General features: G+C 37.1%; 1 protein-coding gene across 2 annotated transcripts in view; it reads left to right on the top strand.

Moving 5' to 3' along the window:
* The window catches only part of STXBP5L (syntaxin binding protein 5L), a gene marked incomplete at both ends in the record, with an annotated part of 204,450 nt that overhangs the window by 132,647 nt on the left and 47,044 nt on the right, over positions 1-24,759 (top strand). Inside the window, 5 exons of one of the 2 annotated variants that reach the window (XM_082331864.1) lie at positions 2,951-3,168; positions 7,169-7,341; positions 14,068-14,193; positions 18,901-19,052; positions 20,659-20,730. In XM_082331864.1, the coding sequence (XP_082187990.1) occupies positions 2,951-3,168; positions 7,169-7,341; positions 14,068-14,193; positions 18,901-19,052; positions 20,659-20,730 (741 nt within the window). The remainder of the gene's footprint in view (positions 1-2,950; positions 3,169-7,168; positions 7,342-14,067; positions 14,194-18,900; positions 19,053-20,658; positions 20,731-24,759) is intronic. The other variant, XM_082331865.1, reaches the window with a different exon arrangement.

The following is a 24,759-nucleotide window of genomic DNA, read 5'->3' on the forward strand; positions in this document are numbered from 1 at the left end:
AAAATATTAAAATACAATAATACATCTTAATTCATGTCTAAACTGGTGAGGATGGAGAAGACCTAAATCTTTTCTTGTCCAGTCTCAAGTTTCAGGAAATAATTGGGAAGCGTTGCCATTCATTCTACCAGGAAAAAGCTTCAGAAACTACTTGTTCCATACATTCTAGCTATAACTACACATATGAAAACCCAGCATTTTCCCTTACAGAAAATACATATGGTACTTATCAGTAAAAGATATTTATTAAAAATACACGTACATTTTGGTTGAAAGTTAAAATATTCTGGTTCAAATAATGTGACCATGCTTCACAAAAATTGCAGTAGAGTTGTCTTGTATTCTGTCTCTCATGTGGTACAGGGATGTCTGGGCAGAATATCTCTTTTGGAAGGTACCAGTCTCTTAAAGAGAAGAGAGTGTGAAAGAAACTTCTGTATGAAATGTTAGGCATAGACAGATTTAATTTGACCCTAATAACCAGTCTGTCATGGTCACCAAGAACACAGAGTATGAGATACTTAAACTACCTGCTACGTCCACATTGTGCCACAGAATTGTAGTGATAAATACTGCTACCATTTCCAGCCAAATATGGGGAATGTTTACAAGATTTTAATGTCAGCTAAACCTGATGACTTTGTCAGGTAGTTCTCTTTTTGCCCAATACCAAATATTTTCACTCATCAGGACGGACAAGGAGAAAATGAGTGGTGGACTTGGCAGTGCTGGGTTAACGGTTGGACTCGATGATCTTAAGGGTCTTTTCCAACCTTAACGATTCTATGATTTCCAAAGCCTCAATCACAAAGGAATTTTACATAGGCATGTCAACTGAACACAACTAGGAGTTGGTTTTTTTATTATATAATTTGTCTATTTGGAAATGGAGGAAAAACAGATACATGCTGCTTAAAGTTTACATCTTCCAGCATTTTCAAGTTACGATGAACACCAAAAAGAAAAAAATTCTAATGAGCTCAACAGGAGTTTATCCGAAAAGACAGAAGTTTGAGAGTGCTTTAATATGAACAAAAACAGGATAATGACTTTTATTTAAAGAAGTAGTGTGAGATATTAGACCTTGTCTTGTGCATATTTCATTATATACTTACGCCCTTGACAAGAATGTGCAAACACAGGCATTAAAATTAGTGTGAAACAATACAGACTGTTGCAAGACCCCAAAGCATTTAGTGTATATGCTGCACAGGAATCAGCATGCTAGTCATTTCTTCTATAATTCTGGCAGGAATGGGGAAAGGAAAAAACTTCTCATAGGAAATATAAACATAACCCACTAATCGGTATGTACGTGCTGCAATGGGAAACTTTTTTGGAAGTAAAATCTTAGATGATCATGAATATTCACAATCCCTTCAACAGTAATGGTACTTTCAGTGCATCTCTGATGTCCTGGCCTTAATCCTGCTTTTCAGGGCATGTACTGCATTACTGGTACCATACTTGGACTTTTTATTTACAAGGTTTTAATTATTACAAAGTTTTATTATTTACAAGGTCTTAACTTTTTTAATAGAGTTCAAATTTCATTTGAGATTTCATAGCAAACATAATATCCTACTGGTATTTGAAGGCACAAAATACTTTGCTTTTAGACATATTTTAATTGTGTAATTTTGTATCTGAAAGCACAGATTTGTGGGAGACAGGGAATTGCTAACCCACTGAAGCAGTTTTCCAAATGTATCTTTGTTCAAAAGCCATTGCTGTTTCTTATTTGCCTTGTGCCTAGTAATTCACAGAAGCATAGAGTCTCGCCTTGTGCTTGTGCCCTGTGATTCTGTAATTCTTCCAGTCCTAGTATGCATGGACCTGTGATGTCTGATGTGAAGTGCTACTCTAGATTTGCTCCTGGGACTAAGGGCATCCTGAGGCCTCTTCCACCACCACAGAAGGCAGGAAGAATTATGTATTCATTACAGAAGCACTTGCTGTGATTTGTGAAAATTTGGTAGCGTTTTATGTGCTAAAACTTTAAAAATATAAAAAATGTTATATGCTTAAACTCCTGGAATATATCTGCACTGCAAAATGAAAATGTGATTTTGCTGTGTTCGTCATCCGGTTACATAACTAAAACACTGTTCTTCCATCTTTTTGTTGCTCTTGTTACACAAGCTAGCTAATCTGATCTACCACAATTGCACTAACGTATGTAACAGCTTTGCCATTATGTATATACACATCTTTATAGTTGCTGGGCCTGACTGCCTTTTTCTGACCTTCTGCAGTTATTAATTAATGCCACTGATAAATTAATGTAAAAGTAGTGAAAAACAGGGAGGAACGTCAATAAAACAAAATAGGGTTCCTTATAATCCCTCCTTTGCCTCCAGAATTCACTGCAGTGGAGATCTAGTCTTGACAAAGGCTTCTGGATATTAAGGTTTTATATACAGGTATAAATACAGATATACTTATTAGTCAAGAAATTCAAAATGTTTTAGAACTCATGTTTGTTCATAAAGTCTTCGTGTTGCCCAGGCCACCAGAACACTTTCCTAATGTTTTCTCTTGAAGTGCCATACAGTCTTTACATTCTAGCAAGACAATAACCTCAGACAAATGAAATCTTAGTTTCTTATCTCATTAGGAAGACAGCAGCATTATCAGAGCCTCTCTATAACATTGAGCATAAGCCTAATTATGGACATAATAGTTAACATACACCTTTGGCATCCTGTCCCAGAAAGTACGAAGAAGTATTTCACAGACAAATATCCGTTTTGGAAATATTAAATACGTATCCTGCCAGTACTGTGTACCAGAATAATATCTGTATTGTATAATACCCATCTTCTTCTCCTCTTAGGCCTCATAAGATTCTTTGTTATGCCACAACTGAAAAGAAAACGGGAACAAAGGAATTTTATAACTGATTTGATTCATGTTAGTCAGTATTTTTATATGTTTTAATATATTCCAGTTACTCTACAGATGTTGTACAAATTAAAAACATCAAAGGTCTTTGAAAAACAGAAGCTGGGAGAAGGAAAAGCAACAGCTGAGATTGTGGAAGAAGATCCTTTTGCTGTTCAGATGATGTACTGGTGTCCTGAAAGCCGAATTTTCTGTGTGGCAGGAGTTTCTGCATATGTAGTTGTCTACAGGTTCAGCAAACATGAAGTAAATACTGAAATTGCAGTAAGTCCTCCAGAATTTTACTTTCTTATAAAAGAACATAATTTCTAAATCAAATTGCCTTGCTGTGTCTATGCTTATATACTTGAATAAAATTAATATCAAGCTGTATAATATAGGTTTGGGGACATTCCATTTTAAACCTTTTGAGTGAAATTTTGATCCTGCTTAAGTTAGTGACAAAAATCTGAGTTTTGGGAGCCAACTCCGCACTTTTTTTCTTTAATAGTGACATACAGTACAGATTTCAGACACAGTTTGGTTTTAGGACTTTATGATACAGTAAATCTCTGTTGTACTTACCTGCTCTAAAAATACTGGCTGCTGTATATTTTTATCAGATAATGTGCATTTTGTATGTACTTAATAATGATCTTTTTAACTCAAGTATTTAATCTCTTTAATTTATGTTTGTCTTGTTTGTTCCACAAGGGGACTGAAAATTATCACTGGCTTTAACAAAATAAAGAGTTGATTTTTTTTCTGGCTTATGCTGACTTTGTTTCCCTAAAAATGGACACTATATGAAATGCCAGATTATTAATGGCTAAGCACTTGGTATTTTCCTAAGCTTTCTGTTGCTCTCTCCTGTTCAAATACTCCTTTTTCTGTCTTCATGTCTTAAGCAGTCACCGTATTTCAGATAGAATCATACCGTTCATATTCTTTTAACGGCACTGCAGTCGCCTTGTACTTATTGTTGTACAGCAAGTCTGACTTTGGTTTAAACCTTGCATTTTTGCACGGGAGCCACAACCACTGCTAACAGTGTGGCTGAACAGCATTTATAATGTAAAATATTCTTTCTTAAGTCTAATAAGTTTAACAGGAGACTACTCTTAAGGCAAAGCCAAACTAAACATGGCTGCCTCTCCTTCATTCTCTGGTGCTAGAGAACAGTTTGCAACTGCAGATACTCTCTTGCCAGAAAGTATTTATTTGTGTCTGCCAGCTCTCCACAAACCCCACGGGCTGACCCAAAGTTTCCCTTTCATTTTCCACCTTCCCTGATTACAGTTCTTTTCCTTTTCACACTATTTTAATGTACTTTAGAAAGTCCATAGTTCTAGCCTGGCAAAAACATGTGTCATTTTTGGCCTGTAGCCATGTGCCATCTGGTAAGGAAATTCATTACCTGTAGCCGTTCTGTTGTTTTCCTCTCATTTTTTCCCCCCAGAAGCAATTATTAAGCTAGGTGAACGTATCCTTTCAGGAAAGTTTTAAAATTAATGAACAGTAATTTCACGTTACTGACCAAATCATGTATAATGCTGCTAAAATTACTACATTTCAGTATTCTTACATCATTCCATAGCAAATGCACCTTATCTTTTATTACTTATCATTTGATGTCTTTATTTTCATGTCTTCTGCTTTTGTGGCTGAATTGCATCAGAACCGGTGTTTTCTAAAGTGTTATAATATGTGCAATTTAACAGTTTCTCAGATTTCCTCTGTAATTAAGAAACATTTGTGTGAGGAATTGTTCTCTGAAGAGTTGCTTTAATATTATCTAGTCTTGGTGGCATAGTCACTGAGTTCCCTGGGTTTTGTGCATCCCTGAGATGGGCCTCATCTCTTGGTTTCCACATTTTAGCTGCAAGCATTCAAGTCTTCACTCTTAAGATGGGGGGGTGGTGGGGTGGTGGTGGTGTTAATAAAAAGTGTGGGAGTCTTTGTTGGAATAAGTACGTGGGCTGTCTGGCTTTGTACTGAGACTGAGCTGGTCAGTCTCAGGATTTCTTTCCTGCCTGAAGTGAGCCCAAGTTCTAGCTCTTAGTGTCCTCCCTTCTTTAGCAGCCAGCCTGAACTCACCTTGAGTTCAGTCTACAAATCCCAGCATTTTAAGGACCCCATGTTGTTTTGTCTGCCTGACGTCAGTCTTGCAATGTTATTGCTATGGTAAACGGGAAGCGTGGAGGCTACTCAAAGGTTTCTCCACGTAGCAGGGAAGTCTGCTGCTGAATATGCCTTAGAGGCATAGGCTGTGCCTGGGATTTCCTCAGTAGAAGTATTATTTGCATCATTCCATATCAGATTCTGGAGGCAAGTAGTATGCATGAGACAAATTCTGCTTCATTTCCAACCTTGGAGTCATTGCCATGCAGTTATGTAAAAAGCATTTGCTGTTGCTGTTCTTGCTTTCTCATCTGAATCTACTCCGTCCTGTCTCAAAAGGATATCTAGGTATCTGTTACACGTGATCACTTTCTCAGTGATCAGTCTTTCCTCAGTGAAGCTCCTCTTCAAAGCTCTTGAGAACCACAGAAAAAAAGTTTACGCTAGTTTGAATGTAGAAAGGAGAATCAATGAACCTGGTGATGGGATCCTCCGAAAAGATCTTTACTGTGTGTCAAAATAAATTGGTACAGCAGGTCTGTACCCCTTCCAAGGCCCAGTCAAAGCAGGGACCAAAATGTAAAAAAAAATTCACAGTCATGTTATTAGCCTAATTTTTTCCTTCACTCTGCAAATGGACAATAGCTAGAACTTAACAAAATGAATTTTAGTAGAAAAAGGAAGACACAAAGAAAACATCCAAAGAAGAATGATGCACTTCTAACATGGCAAGCAGAAGAACACACTCTTCAACAGTTACTCCAGTCCTGCATGAAGATTGAACAGCATTATAAATTGTTTCGGTCAGCAGCAATTAATTCCAGATTAGATTTTCCTGAACTCAATATTTCACCCATTAGTCTTTGAAAGCAAACGTTGTCCATAGGTTTCTTAGCTGATTCAGGCAAAAAATATCCATGGATTTTGCAAGGAGAAAACAAAAGTGACATTTTGAGAAAGGACTCTTTCTATTCTGATTGAGACGAATCACTTCTTTCTGAAATCTTATGTGTTTTAACACAATGGTTCAGAAATAGGAGAGTTTTCAGTACTGATCTTTATCTCCCAATTCTCATAAAACTTAGGTATTTTCTTAGTACTGTCATCTCAATTCTGGTGATGATGTCTCAGTGAGAGATCACTAAGATGGAGTTTGCAGTGTCTAAATCTGCAATTGCTTCTGATCACTTCAAGGTACCAGCACTGAAATTACTATTCAGTTAGTAGTCCCAAGACCTTATCTCTTTGAGGGCTGTACCTTGGGTTTTATTCTTTTTAAAACAGGGATCTCCTTGGACAATTCACGAGGTAGAAAGAATTGCCCAATATTTACTATGATTCTCTGAGATGATTACTTACATAGATTTGAGCTCCCTGTCCAGTTTCCCCTGTGTTTTGGAGTCCTTCAGTTAAGGTTTCCTGAATTAGTGGAAAGAATTGAAGGGTGTTTGGGCCTGGTTGGTCTCCTTTTCCCTATCTAGAGAGCCCTGAAGGAAAGCAAAAGGTAACTGGTTTGAACTTTGCTTTCTAGAATCTGCCAAACTCCTGTTCAGTCTAAGGAATACGGAACTCTCTGTGCTGTTATCTCTGATTTCCTGACCCCCACCTATGGCCGAATGAAGTTCGTTCATCAGCACTACCCACGCTGTCCGGCTTCTGCATGCTGGCTCAAACCTGTCTTGTAGAGACTCTGTTATACTAGCAATAAGGAGGCAGAGTTGATGATCATTCTTTTAATGAATTTGCTTAGGAAAAAGATAACAGACAATAGGCGGAAAATTTTCATGGCATTTATCCTGAATGATGCCATCTTTTGCCAAAATATTATTTATTTGGGGGTGAGTGATTAACTTCTCTTTTCATAATACATGCTGGGAAGTTGTATTCTTGCCTTTCACTTACAATAAAAGGCTTGAATCAAAGTGAGCACTGCAAGAATATACCTATGTATTTCTCCATCAGCACAGGGTAGATGACTAGTTCCTATCTGATGTTGCTGTTAGGCTGTATAAATAACAAATGACAGTATTCTTTGCCTGCTAAATGATAATGATAAATGTGGGGGTTTATTTTTAAAAAAGGCTTACTGACATTTATTTGAAAGTAACAGAACTTTCAGCAGCTTTCTTTATTAAATTATAACTTAGCTTTTTATTTATTTAAGTCATTAGAGGTACGACTTCAGTATGAAGTAGAAGATATCATTACTCCCGAACCGGAAATAATTCCTCCATTTCCAGATGCCTCCTCCCAGGTTCCTTCTTTAAAGAGCCTTTCAGGCAGTACCAACACTGTAGCATGTGAAGGAACGATGAAGGATAGTATCCCATGTCTTAGGTAAGTCTATGCCATTGTTCAAAGATTTATCTTTCTAAAAAGCATTCCTATCTTTTGTATTATCAGTCAGTTAACTATCAAGAAAAAGAGGTTAATCTTTTTAATCTTCTTAGTGTATGCAACACAAAATGAGAAGAAACCAGAATACGGAACAAACAAAAGAATTAAGGCAAAATAATTAACAAGGGATTTTAAAAGGATATAAATCTGTATGGAGAAGATAAACTGTTACAGGAAAGGTTTGACTGTAATTTTCCCGTGTGATCTAGGAGTAAATCTTCATCTCATACCCACAGTTTTGAGTGCAATAGAAACACCACAGAATAAATTAAAGAATTTCTGGGGAACTTTTTTTTTTTTGAGTTCACAAAGAGACTTCCATAAGGCAGACATGCGCAAAGCCTTCCCTCCTTGATTAATTAGTATAACACTAAAATCTTTCTTTGTGAAAGAAGTATATGCATTTTGTGGTGTGTAAGGGATGGAAACTGTGTTCCTACTCTTGAAAGAATCTTTAAAATATACAGTTCTGAAACAGTTGCACTGTGTGGAAGTGTATGTATGTTTAATCTTTAGAAAGAAGCAAATTGTTGTCTGCTAGAGTACACATTGGCACTGTTCGGAGTCGATTAATATGTTCTTACTAATAAGGCAGATAAATTATGGGTTTGAATAGTTTCAAAACAGAGTTCCATATAAAACTCCATAAACTGTAATTTCCCAGCAACGATAGTGCACTGCTGATAACAATTGCTCTCATTTTAGTGAATTTGTTATTATTTCAGTCAAATTATTATTAAATATTTTAAATGCCTCCATTATTTCAACAGCAGTTTAAATGAACATTGCCTGACTTTGCAGGTACTTCGGGCTGTTGAGCTCCTGAAAATAGCATTAGCATTTAAAAGCAATATCATTACATTGTTCTTGCAAAATTAACAGTATTTTTTGGCATCCTGTTCATTTGTCCACCTCATTCACTCAGGCAGTTGAACCTCAGACCTCAGTTAGTCATTAATATAAACCATGAAAATCAATAGCGAGGCAGAGGGAAGTTATTCAGAAAATCCCAATGTGAAATCTATTTATGCCATTGAAATCAGCAAGAATGCAATTGATTATTTCAGCTAAGATTTTCCCTTAAGGGATTCTTATTTGATTTGGTCTGGGGAGGAGAGGAATTGTTGATCTTGGAGGCAGAAAAGCTGTAATGAACCAGTAGAGGTTCTGCTGGTTAGTTTTTAGGAGTTGGCTTAACTCCATATAATCTCACATTAAGCTGACCAACTGATTTTTGTCCCATTTTACACAAAGTAAATGTAAACTTAATTTGACGGAGAAGTGATTTTTCAAAGTCAAAGTAAGTATACTACTAGAACTGCTGGCATAGTCCCTCTCACATTTATGTGAAAGTATACTCTCATCCTTTTCAATACAATATATAAATATCCACACTTTTCCCCCAAACCCTGACTGGGTCCACATTCCTTTTCTGTTAAAAAACTTCTGTTCTAAGCAGAATTATGATGATAAGATGAAAGTAGTGCTGGAAACGCAGAAAACCCGATAGAGACCTGGATGATGCTGTTAATTTTATGTGCAAGTCATTCAGGTGGGCAGCAGTACAGAATCTAAGGTACAGTGATAATAACGTAAAGCTGCAGCCACTTACGCGTGGAGGGTGAGTGCACAACTTGAACTGTATTGATAATCCACACAAAATTTTATATACAGACTAGCTTTTAATCTTGGTTCCATTATGTTTACTTTCATATCTGCTTGTCAACCTTGTTACAGCAAATGGGTGGCACTCCACGCTACGTAATTTTTGCTAGTCAGAAGTCAGAATGACTGAATGTGTTTGTGTCTGCGAATAGGTACTATTGAAGGGGCTGAAGTAACGAAAACATCACATTTTTCTGAAATCAAAGGCAAATGTTACCAAGAAAGGCAAGCAGCAGTGTGGAATAAATATTGTTCTTGCTTATTTCATAAGGTTTTATAATCAAATATGCAGCTATAATAACATAAGAAACTGATGTATTTGTGATTATCCAGATAAATATTTTTGATGTAAATACTGTCATCAAAAAGCTGTACCTAGAATGCAAGTCTTTGTTCCCAGATTTTAGTATCATCCCAAAATTAGGTCAAGCAGGGGTTTTGACAGTAGCTCCAAATAGCTCCAAAATGATAAAGAACTGTCTGCAATTATCTCATGAAGAAAACTAAAAAACAAAACTTGGCAACAACCAAATTCAATGTAGCATAACAAGAACATGTAAAGGAAATCACTGAAATATCTACATTCCTGCTGCGCATACTCCTGCAGTCTGTTTAGGCTTGTAGTATAAACACTTCAAAAAAAGCAATCGAAAACAAGGTGAAGAAGTAAATATCAACATTACTGTTCAAGCAAGATGGTTAGTGAAACCAGGGAAATGGCTCAAACATCGTTGAAGAGGAAGGTGTGACAGGAACATGGGAATGACAAACTGAATCTTGAAGTCTGAAACTATTTTACTCCAGTTTTATGGTCTTTCACCAACTACAATTTATTCTATGCTTAGAGAAAATCCCTGTGAAATGACATCCATGTTACCAAAGCAGATGCTCAAATTTGCAGTGAAAAATAGAGAGAGAAAGGTGTTTGCCTTTTTTGCTCAGGTAACAACAATCTGAAAGAAAACTTAGCAGGCACTTCAAGTTCTCTGTTTTTTTCAGCATGTTGTTAAAAACACATTGGAAACGTAATATCATAATAAAAACATGTTTTAGAAGATCAGAATTAATTCTGCAGCCATTGTCGGTCTCGTGGTAGTTTGTGTAGAAGAAGAAAAGGATAAACACATTGCCTCAACAGATATTTGTTGGAACTCACCATAGCAGTGTGCTTGACTCTTGTGTTCTCCCACATCAGTTATCCATTAGAAAATATGGATGGAAAGTATGTCTGCTCAGCTGAAAGGGCATTATACTTCAGTCTTGCTTCTTGGATCTCATTTACCTGTTTTATATTTTTTATAACGTTTTTAAGGGCAGGAGCTGAAAACTGAAAATGGGGTACAAGATGGAAACACACCACCCACCACTAGTATGCCTTTTAACGGCTTATCCACAGACATAAGTGGAAGGGTCCCATCACAAAAGATACTCTGGAGGACTATTTGTATAAAATATTCAGCTTCTTCTTGCTGTGAAGTTTGTTTGAAAAGTGTACATCTTCGCTGTATACAACTCTTGTTTGTAGTTTCAGTTTCCCCGGTCTCAAAAGACCCCTCTCCCTTAGCAGCTTGGGTTCACAGATGTTTGTCCCTTTGTTCTCACCACGAATACTCCTGGGTCATCCAGGGCTTCATTAAGCTTATGGATAGTGTCACTTCAGAAATGCTCATGGGTATTTATCTTATGAACAAAGGAAAGAGCAAAGCTTTAGTGCCAGCAGACCAGGTAAGAAAGTGCAAAACTTTGAGCAGAGGTTTGCTGTTAACAGAAAACAACAACACAAAGCTATTGCCAGCTGTGGTGGGTTGGTCTTGGCCGGCTGCCAGGTGCCCACCCAGCCACTCTGTTACTCCCTCTCCTCAACAGGACAAGGGGAAGAAAATAAGATGGAAAAGCTTGTGGGTTGAGATAAAGACAGAGAGATCACTTACCAATTTCTGTCACAGGCAAAACAGACTCAACTTGGGGAATAGTAATTTAATTTATTGCCAATTAAAATAGAGTTGGATGGTGAGAAACAAAAACAAAAATGAAAACACCTGTCCTCCACCCTGCCTTTTTCCCAGCTTCATTCCTTCATTCCCAACTCCTCTACCTCCTCCACCCCGAGCAGCACAGGGTGGATGGGGAGTGGGGGTTGTGGTCAGTCTGTAACAGCGCCTCTCTGCCACTCCTTCCTCCTCACACTATCCCTGCTCTGGTGTGGGGTCCCTCCCACGGGGTACAGTCCTTCAGGATAAACCTGCTCCAGCATGGTCTCTCTACAAGCCGGAGTTCTTTCACCTGCTTCACCACAGGGTCCTCCATGGGCTGCAGTGTGGATATCTGCTCCACCGTGGTCGTCTCCACAGGCTGCAGGGAAATCTCTGCTCCTGCACCTGGAGCACCTCCTCTCCTCCTTCTTCTCTCACCTTGGTGCTTGCAGGGCTGTTTCTCACATTTTTTTTCCTCACGCCTTACTCCCAGGCAGCATTTTCTGCCCTTTCTTAAACATGTTTTCCCAGAGGTGCCACCAGCTTGGCTGAGGGGCTCAGCTGTGTCCTGCCGCGGGTCTGTGGCAGAGCCAGCTGGAACCAGCTAGAATGGGGCTGTGTCCGGCACAGGGCAGCCCCTGGCCTCTCCTCACAGAGGCCACCCCTGCAGCCCCCCGCTACCAAAACCTTGCCGCACAACTTACGTACTTCTGCAGTCAGAAAGGGGAAGAGCTAGGAGCAGGTCAGGGTCATGAAGGGGAAAGGAGATGGTTATGTCTTCAAGATCCAAGTGAAGGTCTCATTCCTGATCCTGAAATGCTGCATATCTTCTGCTATGATACCCAGATATGTGATACCCAGATATGTGACCCCATATCCTCAAGTATGATAGGTATATTCCGATAGGGCTATGGAGTTTGAGGAGGCTGCAGGACCTGAGAAAGTAAATTAATTTTCTACAAGTTGAGTCTGTTTTACCTGTAACGATAATTGGTAGGTGATCTCCCTGTCCTATCTCAACCCATGAGCTTTTTCATCTTATTTTCTTCCCCTGCCCTGTTGAGGAGGGAGAGTGAGAGAGCGGCTGGGTGGGCACCTGGCAGCTAGCCGAGGTTAACCCACCACAGATATTAAGGTCTTATTAAGAAAATAGGCACTATGCTTTAAGAACTTTTCCAGAAAGTATCATCAAGTGCTTATACTGCTAATACCGAGCTGGAGATATCTCTTTGTGTCATAAGGTACATCCATGTCCAGTCTTCAGTCTTCTCCAATGCTCTATATCAGACCATAAAAATGTGCAGTCCTCTGTTCTTCATAACTCCTGTCAGAATTAGACCACTATTTGCATTTGTACATTGTCAGTTGTGCTACTGGAGTTATCTGCTTCAGAACTTTTGCCCTGTTGTCATTCTATGGTTATGTTTTACTTCATTTTACTTCAGTTTTCTGCATCTATCTTCAGTTTTCCAAGATTGCTGGTAGCCCTATTTGCCACCAAGGCCTCCATCCCAACAGATGCAGTCAGTGTAGCTACCAAAAAACTGATAGCCCTGGTTATTGAATGATAAGTTTGAATATCCTCTCTTGAGAGAAGTGCTTACTTACTTGCTCCTGAACAGAAATTAGTTGTATTTTTTTCCAATCTGATCCATCATCTTTTCAGGTGTATGGGCCAGGGCTGCTTGGAAAGCTTGCTGAGTCACGTCATAGTCACAGTCAGGGGATAGTCTGCATCATTAAGAGTCATCACAGATCTCTTCTCTAAGATCCAGAACATGGGATAATACTGCTTAAGTTATTTATGGTAGAGATATATGTATAGAGAAGTGCTTACAGCAGAAAGCAATATTATGTGCCAAAAATTGCAGTTCTTCAGAATGTGTTGTCCATGTCTGTGTTAACTAGCTGCTCTCCTTCTTCTTCTGATTCTTAGTCTTTCTTTGGGTACTGTTTTTCGCAGGGATAGAGGATTATATGCGATAGACCGCCCTATTATGGCTGTGTGCAGAGGGGTGAAATATAAGCAGTCTCACCATTGAAAGCTACAGTAAAAATGCACTGGCCAGTGGGCTTTATGTATAAATTACTACCTACAGTGTGAAGGTACTAAGGAATAACATGAATACCTCAAAGTATTGCTATTATTGCATTGTATCTTCTTTCAGTGTATCGTCAAGTTAAGTTCTAGCAGTCAAGAGCACACATAAAGCAGTCATTGGAAGTGTTCAGTTCTTACGCTCCCCCTTGATATGTACACCTTCACTGCCTGCTTTGCAAGTCACTGAACTTGCCATACCAGAATATGAAGAGGTGTTAATAATTATATCAGATTTTATGTAGGAAGCATTCGTTCATTAAGACCAGATCTCATATTAGGTGATTATACTCCTAAGAGGAAAACAGGACTTGTTTGCGCTAGATGGACAAATAGAATTAATTGTCAAGTCCATAAGTTTTGAATATGCAATGGTGAGGACCGCTACAGAAATGTACATCTTCTCATCTTCTCTTGCCTCTTTGCATTTTTTGTCGTGCTTTACTTCAGAGCAAGAAAGTTCCAAAAATACAGAAATGTCCTGTTTCAAAGTTTCAGAAGAAAATATTTTAGGCTTTCCATTCAGGTTGATGATTCATGATGATTTTTTAGTATGCATTGTAAAGCATAAGAAAATATCCTGAAAAAGGAAAATCAAAGCAAAATGATTAAGCAAAAAATATTTTTGTTGACCCCCACCTACATCTTCTCCAGAGTTTCTCTTGTAGGGAATGTTGAAGTTTTCAGATTTGTTTCTACAACAGAAATGAAAGTCAAAACCTGGAATTCCTCCAAAATATTCCATGTTCTGATTGGAATGCCTAGTCTTAATGTAGGGGCATATGCACAGTATGCTACAAGTCCTGGTACTGCTCTGGACTTATTAAGGGATTGTGCTTCACTAGTATTTTCTTAAGAGAAACAGTTGTTATTCATGGCCCAATCTGTCTGTTTGTTTGTTTGTTCTTATTTTGTACCTCCTCTTCTTAGCGTTAAGACTCGACCTGTGCGAATGCCTCCTGGATACCAAGCAGATCTTGTTATTCAGTTGGTGTGGGTGGATGGTGAGCCTCCACAACAGATTACCAGTCTTGCTGTAAACTCTGCTTATGGACTGTAAGTAACTCAAAATGGAGGTTGCATTGCTTTATTGCACTAAATCATGTATTTTCCAATTACACTTTGAAGTTTCCCGCAGACAATTAAAGCCAGAGTAAAAATAATAAAAAGGTGCTGTAACCCAAATTCTTGGGGAAAAATTATTTGAACTCACATAAAGATTGTAATATGAGATGTTAAACTGCCATTCTTGCCCGTATTTTTACTATTCCTATTTAAAAGACTGAATCTTTTCACACTATTCTGTCCATCCTTTCCAATGAAACCTAATTACCTTTCAAATCTGTAATTTTTAAAGTTATTTTGAAAGGATCACCAAGGTGAAATACATTTCATAGAAAATGGTGATGTGAGTAAGTGTTAAATGTCATTTACCATGACATCATTTCTTAGTTGGAAATTGTCTTCTGAGAACGGCATTTTTATTTCTGTGCTAATCTCTGTTTGCAAGAGAACCAGTGACCTGAAATTGAAAATTGAATAAGGAACATTCAAATGCTAAACTCTGTATGGAAATGCAAGTGAGCATATCTGTGTGTATTTTTTTCCTCAGGTTCAATTTATTTGACAATTTTTAGTGTTTTCTCTCACTGAGAGTCACCCAGATACATTAAAATGGTTTTCCCTGTAGAAGGTGTTCCAATAAAAACTATAGGCTGTAATGGGTGTTAGGGGTCTGACTCCTACTGATTTTCAGTAAGTCACTTGACTCTCTTCAAAGACTTTGGAAATTTTATGCAGAGCCTTTACATTTGTGCAAAAATATTTTTGTCTGGGGGATGTTTTGTCAAGTCTTTGGCCTGAAATTTCCAGACAGTTTCCTATTCATGAACTCTAGAAGTTTCTTTTGTTTTACCATACCTAGATGCATTTGTCAATTGTGCAAATTGTTGGGTTTTGCCTAATTTGCTCCCTTGCAGGTCTCAGGCCTCAAGACAGCATCTGACTTCAGGAATAATCACACCATTCTCTCACTTGTAAACTACTCCGACAGGTTGTAGTTCTCCTAGTACTCACAGTCGTTTCCTAAACATACCTGATTCAACCAAATGCTTTAAATTCCTTCCTTTGCTAGGAGCAGTAATAGTTTACAGGACAGCCTCATTTAAAACACCACACTAAGTACATGAGTGTTTCAGAAATAAATGCACGTATCAATAAAATAGCACAATTACTTAAATTTAACTTTCTTACAAAAGCTACCCAAGACAGGCCTATTTTTTTAAATCTCTTCTCTCACCCTCTCTCTTGTCTCTCAACTTTTTCCTTGGGCCTATGACAAGGTACAATCCTATCTTTCATCAGAATTATTGTTTATTACTTTAGTTTTCTCCTGTTTTCTAGCCTCAATGTGGAAAAACTGTGACAGTTCAGCATAAAGCTTGAGCATATGTCATTTTTGCCATGCTAGTTGTAGAGTTATTTGGGTCATCTTTTGCCTAAATTTTTTTCCTATAATAATCAGTTTAACGAGGAGGAAGGTATAGGACAGTAAGTGTGTTCTGGAGTATCTACTTCCAGTATTCTTTTAATTGTTTTGATTTCTGTAACTATATTACAAATAATAGGAACTTAGTGTCTCTGATGTTACTGCAGCCATGAAAGAGAACTAAAGCGAGATATTAAAAAAACTTCATCCCAGCAAAGATAAAAGACTTCAGACATTGTGAAATTTTATTTAATGTATTTTGTTTACTTTTAACAGTACCAAGCTACAAATAGTTAACACCTGGTTTATTTCTGTTGAAATGAATCATCAAAAAACTTCATCAAAAAAAAGAAAAGAAAAATTTACAAAATGCTTCACTTAACTGAAGATTTACAAGGTTAAATACAAATAATAAATTTGTTTTAAAGTATATTCTGTTGCACTGAAAGCAATCTCCGATAATTTATTACCAGCTCATGTGATAAATATTTTCAGCCAATCTACATACTAATTATCAAGAAATGTCTGATGAGGATTTTATGGCATTTCTATGAAAGATACTCACAGAATAGAACACCTCCTAGTAACTAATGCTATTCATCACTCAAAATTGAGAAATACATTGTGCTTAGTTTGCATTTGATTTTATAATGACTTGGATATTAGCAATTTATCTTAAGCCTTGTTAATAGTAATGTCTGTCTAGATTTTCTTATCATTCCTCAGAAGTGTTATAATATTAATGAGCAATTTCTGATTTTTCTTGCTAAAATAGTTTTTTTTACGTACCCGAAATATATCCATGCTTGTGTGTGAACTTAGAGAATTTTAGAAAAATACAGACCAGGAAGTGATGATCCATTTTGTGGATTTGCTGACCACAGAGCGAATGATCACTAGCTCTTCTTGTGACTCATGTTTTCCAAAATTAATAAATCTTAGTTTCATCATTTTCAACATGCAGATGGCTATAATTTTCGTTGCCTAAAGTATTAACAGATGAGATTGACACTCATCATTTTTATTCCTTTATTTTTTTCTCCACCTAGATCACAGGGACTTATGAACACAGGAACTGCTGTCACACTTTACACTAGTAATCTTTTTTACTTCAGTATTCTTTCTCTGACAATGCTTATTGTCATTGCTTTAAAGCAAAAGACAAGAATGAAAAAAACAAGTAGGAAAATAATTTTTTACTCTTCTTTATCAGCCAATTTTTGTCAAGAAACATGAAGACATATAAAACTTTGCACAGAAAGGTCTTCTGGCAAATGTGGTGGATAGAGTTCCTTTTTGTCCCAGGGAAACTCTCTAAAAATTATTTTGTTCTTCTGTTAAGCAAAACAGGCTATAGTAATTTCTGAAACAGATATTACGCTACATTTATAAAACATGGGGTTCATTCCTCAGTGCCCCTTATGATCTTTCCACATAAGCACAAAATATTGCCAAATAAAAGTGTATTTGTACACACTTTAAGCTGGCGTATACGAGTAGCTGCTTAAGCTACAGATCAGTGAAGAGTCCACGGGGAAAAAGACTATGCTCATAGTATTTCCATAGATGTTGTAGTAAAGTCAGTGTTAAGTCAAGGGTAGAAAACAGTAACAACCAGCAGAATTTGAGCCACTGTTGTAGATGGTGCCTTAATTTGCCAGTTTGACAAATAAGAAAAACTCACCTCATTTTCACCCTTTACCGTTTCTATTTGCTGTATGGAACCCTCTTTTTTTATAGCGGAAGCAGAAGGAGAAAAGGTAGAACAGTGGAAAATGTTCTATCTACCCTGCTTCCCCTTCCTCCATCTCATTACTTCTCTCTTTCCCTATTGTTTTTCCCCACACAAATTCATATATCTCCTTTAAGATATTTTGGAGCTATATTAAGAAGAGTCAGATGGAGGTGAGTGCACAGCTCACTGTTATTGTGAACTGAGTGCTTAAATATCTTGCAGGGCTTTGAACAGACCACCTTAGTCACTTTTTACATAAAATGACAGAACTTGATCACAAATGGTTCCTAATCTGATTGAGCATAGTTTGGGATTTTGAGTTTCTTGGTGGCTGTGCCTGTAATCCTTTCAATTTGGAAGTTAAAACTGCAGTCTGATAGAAAAGAAGACGCTTCTGGAGAATAATCGTCAGTATAAAGCATTCCCACTTAAATGAAGTCTCCAACAATGCAGTGCAAGAGTTTGGCATATGAATCCTGTGGATAGTCATATGCTGTGAGAATTTATTTTGCTATTAAATCTTAAATAGGTTTAATGCTGTAGTGAGATTTTATCTGCTGAGATATATGGGTTTCCATATGCTCTGGTTAACTTCAGACTTTCTCCCAGGTCTTACATACAGACGTGTTTAGTGTCTTTTTGTTTTCTTCCTTTTTCTTAGATAGACATATTGCCTAATTCTCCCCCTCAACCTCCCCCCCTTTCCAAGTTGGAGAAGAAGATGAACAGAAAGCAGTTTTATGGGAGAACAGAAGGTGCTGCTGGTCCAGTACAATTTCTTCCCTCTTTCTGAAACTGGTGTCAGAAGGGAATCAGTAGTAGCCATAAAGCAGAATCGGAGCAGAATGCTTCAAAAGGGAGTTTCTAGGCAGCAAAAGAAATAAATTGTTCCACGTCTTTTTCCTTATAACAAGACTGCAGTCCAGATCTTGGGCAATCTCACACCAGTTGGGAGATCTTGCTCATGTTTCAAAGCACCATCAAAATGTCAGTACTGGAAGCATTTCAGAGGGGTAGAAACTGATTCAGCAGGAATCTATACTGTAGCCAAGCTGACAGACTTGGAAAGAAATTTTATAAATATCTTTCAGATTTGGGTATCTCTACAATACAGCTTAATATATTTCATTTATCATTTATATTTAGATTTTTTAAAAAAATTGTAAATGTATTTGTATTTATATTTTAATTTATATTTGTATTTTATATGTATGTATAACCACTTTTTAAGATGTGTCCAGATTTGTAGTCTTAATTTACATCAGTATTACTAGAATTATATTTAGACATTATTGCAATACATTTGGCATAAAAGGTTAATTAAAATGGGCAGTCTGCTTTCTGGAATGCCAATTACTGTGTTTCAGGACACAATTTTGTAAATTCAGGATTATAAATCTTGAAAGAATTATAAAAAGTAAGCTTTGAGTAGTTTCTGAAGAAAATGTTTATGCAGAATTCATTATAATAAATAATAATTACTGTTTGCACCACTTGATTACATATTACTAATACCTTTGAGGAACATTTCTTTTCTCAGAGTGGCATTTGGAAACTGCAATGGTTTGGCCGTTGTGGACTTTATGCAGAAGACAGTACTGCTGAGCATGGGAACCCTTGACCTATATGGATCAAGTGATCCATACCAGCGTCAACCCCGTTCACCTCGCAAAAGCAAGCAGTTTGCTGCAGGTAGGAAATTATTGTGATTACGAGCCTGACATGTTCTTTGGTTTTTTTGCTTGTGGCTTTTTATAGTGCTTTTGAAATGCATGACTATTTGCCGGCCAATGGAGTTTCTATAACTTGACAAAAGAAACCTGACATGTTTTAGGTACTAACACTTTCTCCGAAACAAAATGTTTTATGAAGTTTATTCTTTTGGGATGGAGGTCAGCAAGTAATTCTCTTAGCTGAGTCTCTAAAAAAACTGTAATGAGGAGAGCAGTAAATTTTTTGTCTGGCTGTCACTTGAAGTGTAGTCTGTGTGCTATTTTCTTTCTGGTTTCAATAAGTTCATACCAATAGGTAAGACTTCAATTTAAACTTAATTTTATCTTCTGCCAAGTGCTATTCATTGGTATCTGAATGGGCAGTTGTGTTTGGAGAAATGTCATGTTGTGTAGGTAGCCCAAGTAGCACAAATTAGCCACTTTTTGTTAGTGAATTGAAGCTCTTGATACAAACTTACTAAATCCAGCTGTACCCCATTTTAAAATTTGATGCCAAGAGGATCACGTTTGTAAGTCATAGCTATTATTATGCATTGTGTGTTAGAAACATTAGTCCATCAATGTAGCTAAATTTTACCATACATTTTTGGTTATCTAAAACTTTACTCGTATGAGAAGAGAAGTCAGAAGATCTTCTATGTGTCAAGTCTTTTTGCTCTACATATTCCATAGTAACATACTAGAGTCAGACACAATAATGAAATGTGTTTTACATAGCTGTGAAGTTTTCGAATTAGATTTAAAAATCTGTTTGAAAATGTTGAGTTTAAAATCTAACCATAAAACTATAAAAGCAGAAGATCACAGTGGGTTTACGACATCAGCATTTTCATCAGCAGACCCTGCCCTAAATCATCAAATCCTATTTCTCCATGGAGTCAATGGAAACTTTTTTTAATTGGGAATATGTACTCCAAACAGAAAGTAAAATTTAGAGAATGACATATAAGTCTTCAGGCCTACTTCTGTTCCTGAAAGACCATTTATCTCACTTTCTAGGCATTTAATCATGGCAAGCTTAGTTCTCATCTGTGCCAAGTGTAAAGATGTAAATTTGGCACAGCTGAGGAGAGGAGAGGCAAGCACTACTCCCAAAGTAGTTTGAGCGGTTAGCGACAAGCAACACCCTGCAGAGTCCCGTACAAAAGGTGGAGGGTAGCTGATGTAGAAATAGCTATTATCAGCACGGTACCACATAGGATCTCTGTGTCAGTGACAGTCTTTGCCAGTCCTCTAAGGCGATGTTTCAGCTATGCAGTGTAGCTAGAATGGAGCCCACTGGGGATGAGTGACCGCTCAGAAGGAATACACACTTCTAGATTGCTCATAGAAACTGTGCATCTAAAAAAAGCCTCAGCTGCTTTCTCACCATCCATCCCACATCCTTTACTTTTTTGATTATTTTTCTTGTTATATCTCCCAATTGGAAGGTAAGCATCTGCTGAAATTTCTTCACCTTGGCTGTTCTAGATGCTGGTTATGATATCACTTCCTTTCACTTTAGACTGTTTTTTCTCTCTTTCCTCTGCCTGCTGCTGATGCTGGTGTACTGGCATGTTCCAAAGACAACTTTTGCATGCGTGGCCTGTCTAACTTTTATCCAGATTTAACGAAACGGATCCGTACTTCCTATCAGAGTAAGTTCTATAAAGGTTAGGCAAATAGCTTGATCATGATTGGACTATGCCTGACTTAAACCCATGTGTTTGTGCTTTGTAATGTGTTTTTTTAAACACATTCAGCATGCATGCAAACTTATTACATTTTGTAATGTCAACCATGCTTAATTTTGACAAGTGTCTTTATTATACAGATATTTCAGATCTGTTTTCTTCTTCCAAAAGAGTCAATGAGAAAACCTCAGTGACTTATATGGGGCAGATCGGGCCTTAGAAATGATTTTTCAACAATGTTACGTTCTTGATGACAGTATCTTTCTTTGGTTTTATATTCATTTCACTGTACATCTACTTATATGAAGCATTTCTTGTTTTGCAATGGCACTGCCTGGTTGTAGTTATTAATTAATTCTTCCCTATTTTCAGAAGAGCAATGTGGCTTAAAAGAGTACCGATTGGATTGGGTGCTGTGAAATTTAAAATTTTAATCTTGGTTTGGTACTTGAATATTTGTCTTTGGGGAACCATCCCATGCCTCTGATCTTTAATGGGGAATGTAAAGTGGGTATAAAAATACATGCATCAAAGAGAGCTATGAAAATTAATGTTTTTAATATCTTTAAATTTTGAATTATAGTGATACGCAATTTAAATATTAGTATTCATCACTGCAGAATGCGATGAACAAAGCTATAATTAATTTTGCAAAAATGACTGTTCAACAGATGAGCTGTATGTATCTTAATTAACTGCAGTGCTTATATGTAATTAGGTCTCCAGGATGCCACTTATTCATCTTTTTAAAGAGTTTTCACAGAACAACTGGATAGGCAATTTTACATTAAATACTCGGTATAGGCAAGATAAAGGGGTGGCAGTTGTTTTATCATCTCACATAAATACAGAGTTGTGTAACTATTGAAATACATTTGTACACTCGCACAAGAAATTCTGTTCCATCTGTCTAGACTGATTACTCAACAACTGATTTCTATGATTTTATTTCATAATACTTCATAAAAGGTGGCCTGTTTAGTTAAAAGAATAGTCCAGTTACAAATCCAGCAGTCCATACAAAGGTTTGGTGTGTAATGTCTTAAAGTTTACTAGTCTGGTCTTTCTGATTTCATGTCTGTAACAGAGAACCTGAGGGACAGACAGCAGTCAAAGGTTTGGGGCTTTTCCACCGCTAAAAATTAATAAATTCTAAGGCCGAAATGACCAACATTTTCATTCAAAATGACAAACACAGACCATAGAGTTTTTCATAGCTGAAAATGTATTATCTTGTTTCCATCTTCAACCCCACATCAGAAAAGTCCGCAAAATCTTTCTGTATACATCATAACTGAAGAGTATGAGTCTGACTCTTGTGCAAGATCATTAACAGCTTCATTTCTTTCCTCAAAAATTATTTGGTTGTTGCTTTTGCCATTCAGTACTTATACAGGAGTATGTACTGTATGATCTGAAAGATGTACCGGGCAATAAGATAAAGAACAGGACAAGAATGTGTCATAGTCTGTAAAATATCTTGCTAAGTCATTCTCAAGTTATGCTTTTTTTATATGTCTTATCTGAGATATGAGTTTTAAAAGGGGTATTGAGAATGGATTTAGGATTTTGCTTACAAGTTTATCTTTTCTCGTAAGGGACGATGATGGGAAAAGAAAAATAAATTATTTTTGGAAAATGTGCAGTTGAAGCTGATATTATTAAGGCAAAAGTAGGAGCAGTTGTGATAACATAAGCATTAGGTCTAAAGTTTTGAGTGTTATATAAATGAAAATGGAAGTTAATGGGAAGACATATCAGGAGTTGATTCAATTAAGTAATGAACCAGGAACATAATTTCATGAGGGTCAGTTGGAGAGAATAAGACTTGAAGGCATTGAAGCCAAAGAAGAGATTACCAATGAGGAAGATACTTAGACTTTTGTTGGTCATTTTGGAGGTGATTTGCAGGAAGAAACAGTCTAGTTTAGTATCCAGCCTGAATCTGAGAGTTCAAGTGTGACGTTCCAAGGATGAAACTCATGGATTAGAGTATCAGGGAAGACAGTGGTGCTGTTAGCTGTGTTGAAGTAGTGAAGAGAAGACTTCAGCAGAAAAAAGAATAGAGTTCATCTTGGCACTGTGAAGTTCATGTCTGGACACTTGAGTAAATTTTAGAAAGGCAGGATTGCTACTCTAACTTGGATGGAAGGAATCCAATTAGAGATGTGTATTTATGAATCATTAGGGTAAAAAAGGATATTTATTGCCCTGTTTATAGGAGAGAATCTCCTCAAATACTGGGACAGAGAGAAAGTAAGTGTTGATGTTTCAGTCTGGGGGACCTCTCTTCAGAGGGAAAGCGGGGGGGGGCGAACATCAAACAGGGAAAAGAAGCAATATGTTGGAGAAGAGAGGTTTTCCAAAGGAAAGACATAATCAACCATGGACATCCAACACGCAAAGCACAGTGGTGGAATAATTGCTTTGAATTTTAGCCAATAAATCTATAGTGAGCTTGATAAGAGTAACGTATACATGTGTAAGCTAGACTCAAAAGCATCTAGAGTGGCCTTAGAGCATTAAGACAGCACATTCTCTGGGTTGGGAGGTGAGAGTGGGAAGGGAGAAGCAAGAAGGGAAGAAATGAGGAGAAACGTAATCAGTTCTAGGCATACAGAATGGGAGAGACTGAAACAAAATTGTCTTATCAGGGATAGTAATTTGATGAAAATAAGAGGCTAAGATGAGGGTAAGTGCAGAGCTGGAGGTAGCTTTCTGGTGTTGATGACCTGTTCCATTTGCTATAACATCTGCTGGCAGCCACCTTCCTTTGTAGCAACAACATGTGCCAAGCCAAATAAAATAAACTCTCTCTGCAGTAGTGCAGAACTCTGTTGTTGCTTGTTTGGTAGGGTTTTTTTGGTTTTTTTTTTTCCCATCAGTTGAAATCAAGTTGTACATGTTATTACCCGGAGGTAGATAACATATATTCAAACAAGTACATTTAGTGCATCTAGAGAGAGAGTGTTTGCAGCAGAATATAAAAATACCAACTTGCAAAAGCAATTTGCATCACCTACTAGAAATTCATACCATCTGTTGGTAAAAGAAGAAAATAAGTAGTCTTTATGAAGCATCCAAAAAGTCAGCAAGTTCAAAGGATATTGATCCATTGGAAAATAATTTTCAGAATGAGCCTTTTCGGTGAGAACGCCTCGTTCCTCCTTTAGGCCAGTCCCTTGAGAGAATGGGAGCAAAAGTAACCTTGGTCTGACAGGAGGACACAGAAAACTGTGTGTTATGAGTCATTACATATCAGTAATTGACACTTTAAATCACACCTGACAACACAGTAGGAGCTAATATAGGTTGAGTTTGAAGTCAACAGCTATATTCTGAACTAACTGTCATTTCCAAAGAATGCATCATATTTAAACATAAGGAAAACATAGCACAGTAATTCAGTGTGAAGATGATGGATTAAGATAACACTGGGCTTATTTATTGGCTTGTGAATATTTATGATAATTTATTTATAATTCATTTATTTATAAGCAAAGATGTAATGGCTTTGGGCGCTTTTAAGTAAATGATCAGTCTGAATCATTTAATCATAGGGATAGAAATATAAAATTTCAAAAATAATTTTAAATTCAATTATGAGTTCATAGAAGTTGTTACTCCATACTAGACAGTACATTTCTTTTATCCTTTTATCCAAAGAGGAAATGGGAATCATAGTAAACTTTGAAGAGCGTCCACGGGACATGTCTTTAGAAGTGCTTCATTTCCTTATGTGATGTATTTACATCTTGCACTATTTTCACATGTTTATAATTTGTTCAAACCAAAGCCAATTTCTTTATAATGTGAGCGGGTACATCCTCTCATAGGTGATTGTTTACATTGCCAGTCTCAGTTGTTTGCCTTTAGTTCTGTTGCTATGTTCTTCTTGCTCTCCCTGGACTCAAAATTTGCTGTCATGAGGGTTTTTTGGCTAAAAATAGCTAAAATATCTCAGGACACAGATTGGGCCTACAGAACTTCAAA

This window comes from Platalea leucorodia, assembly GCF_965183815.1.
Source record: "Platalea leucorodia genome assembly, chromosome: 2".
NCBI lineage: Eukaryota > Metazoa > Chordata > Aves > Pelecaniformes > Threskiornithidae > Platalea > Platalea leucorodia.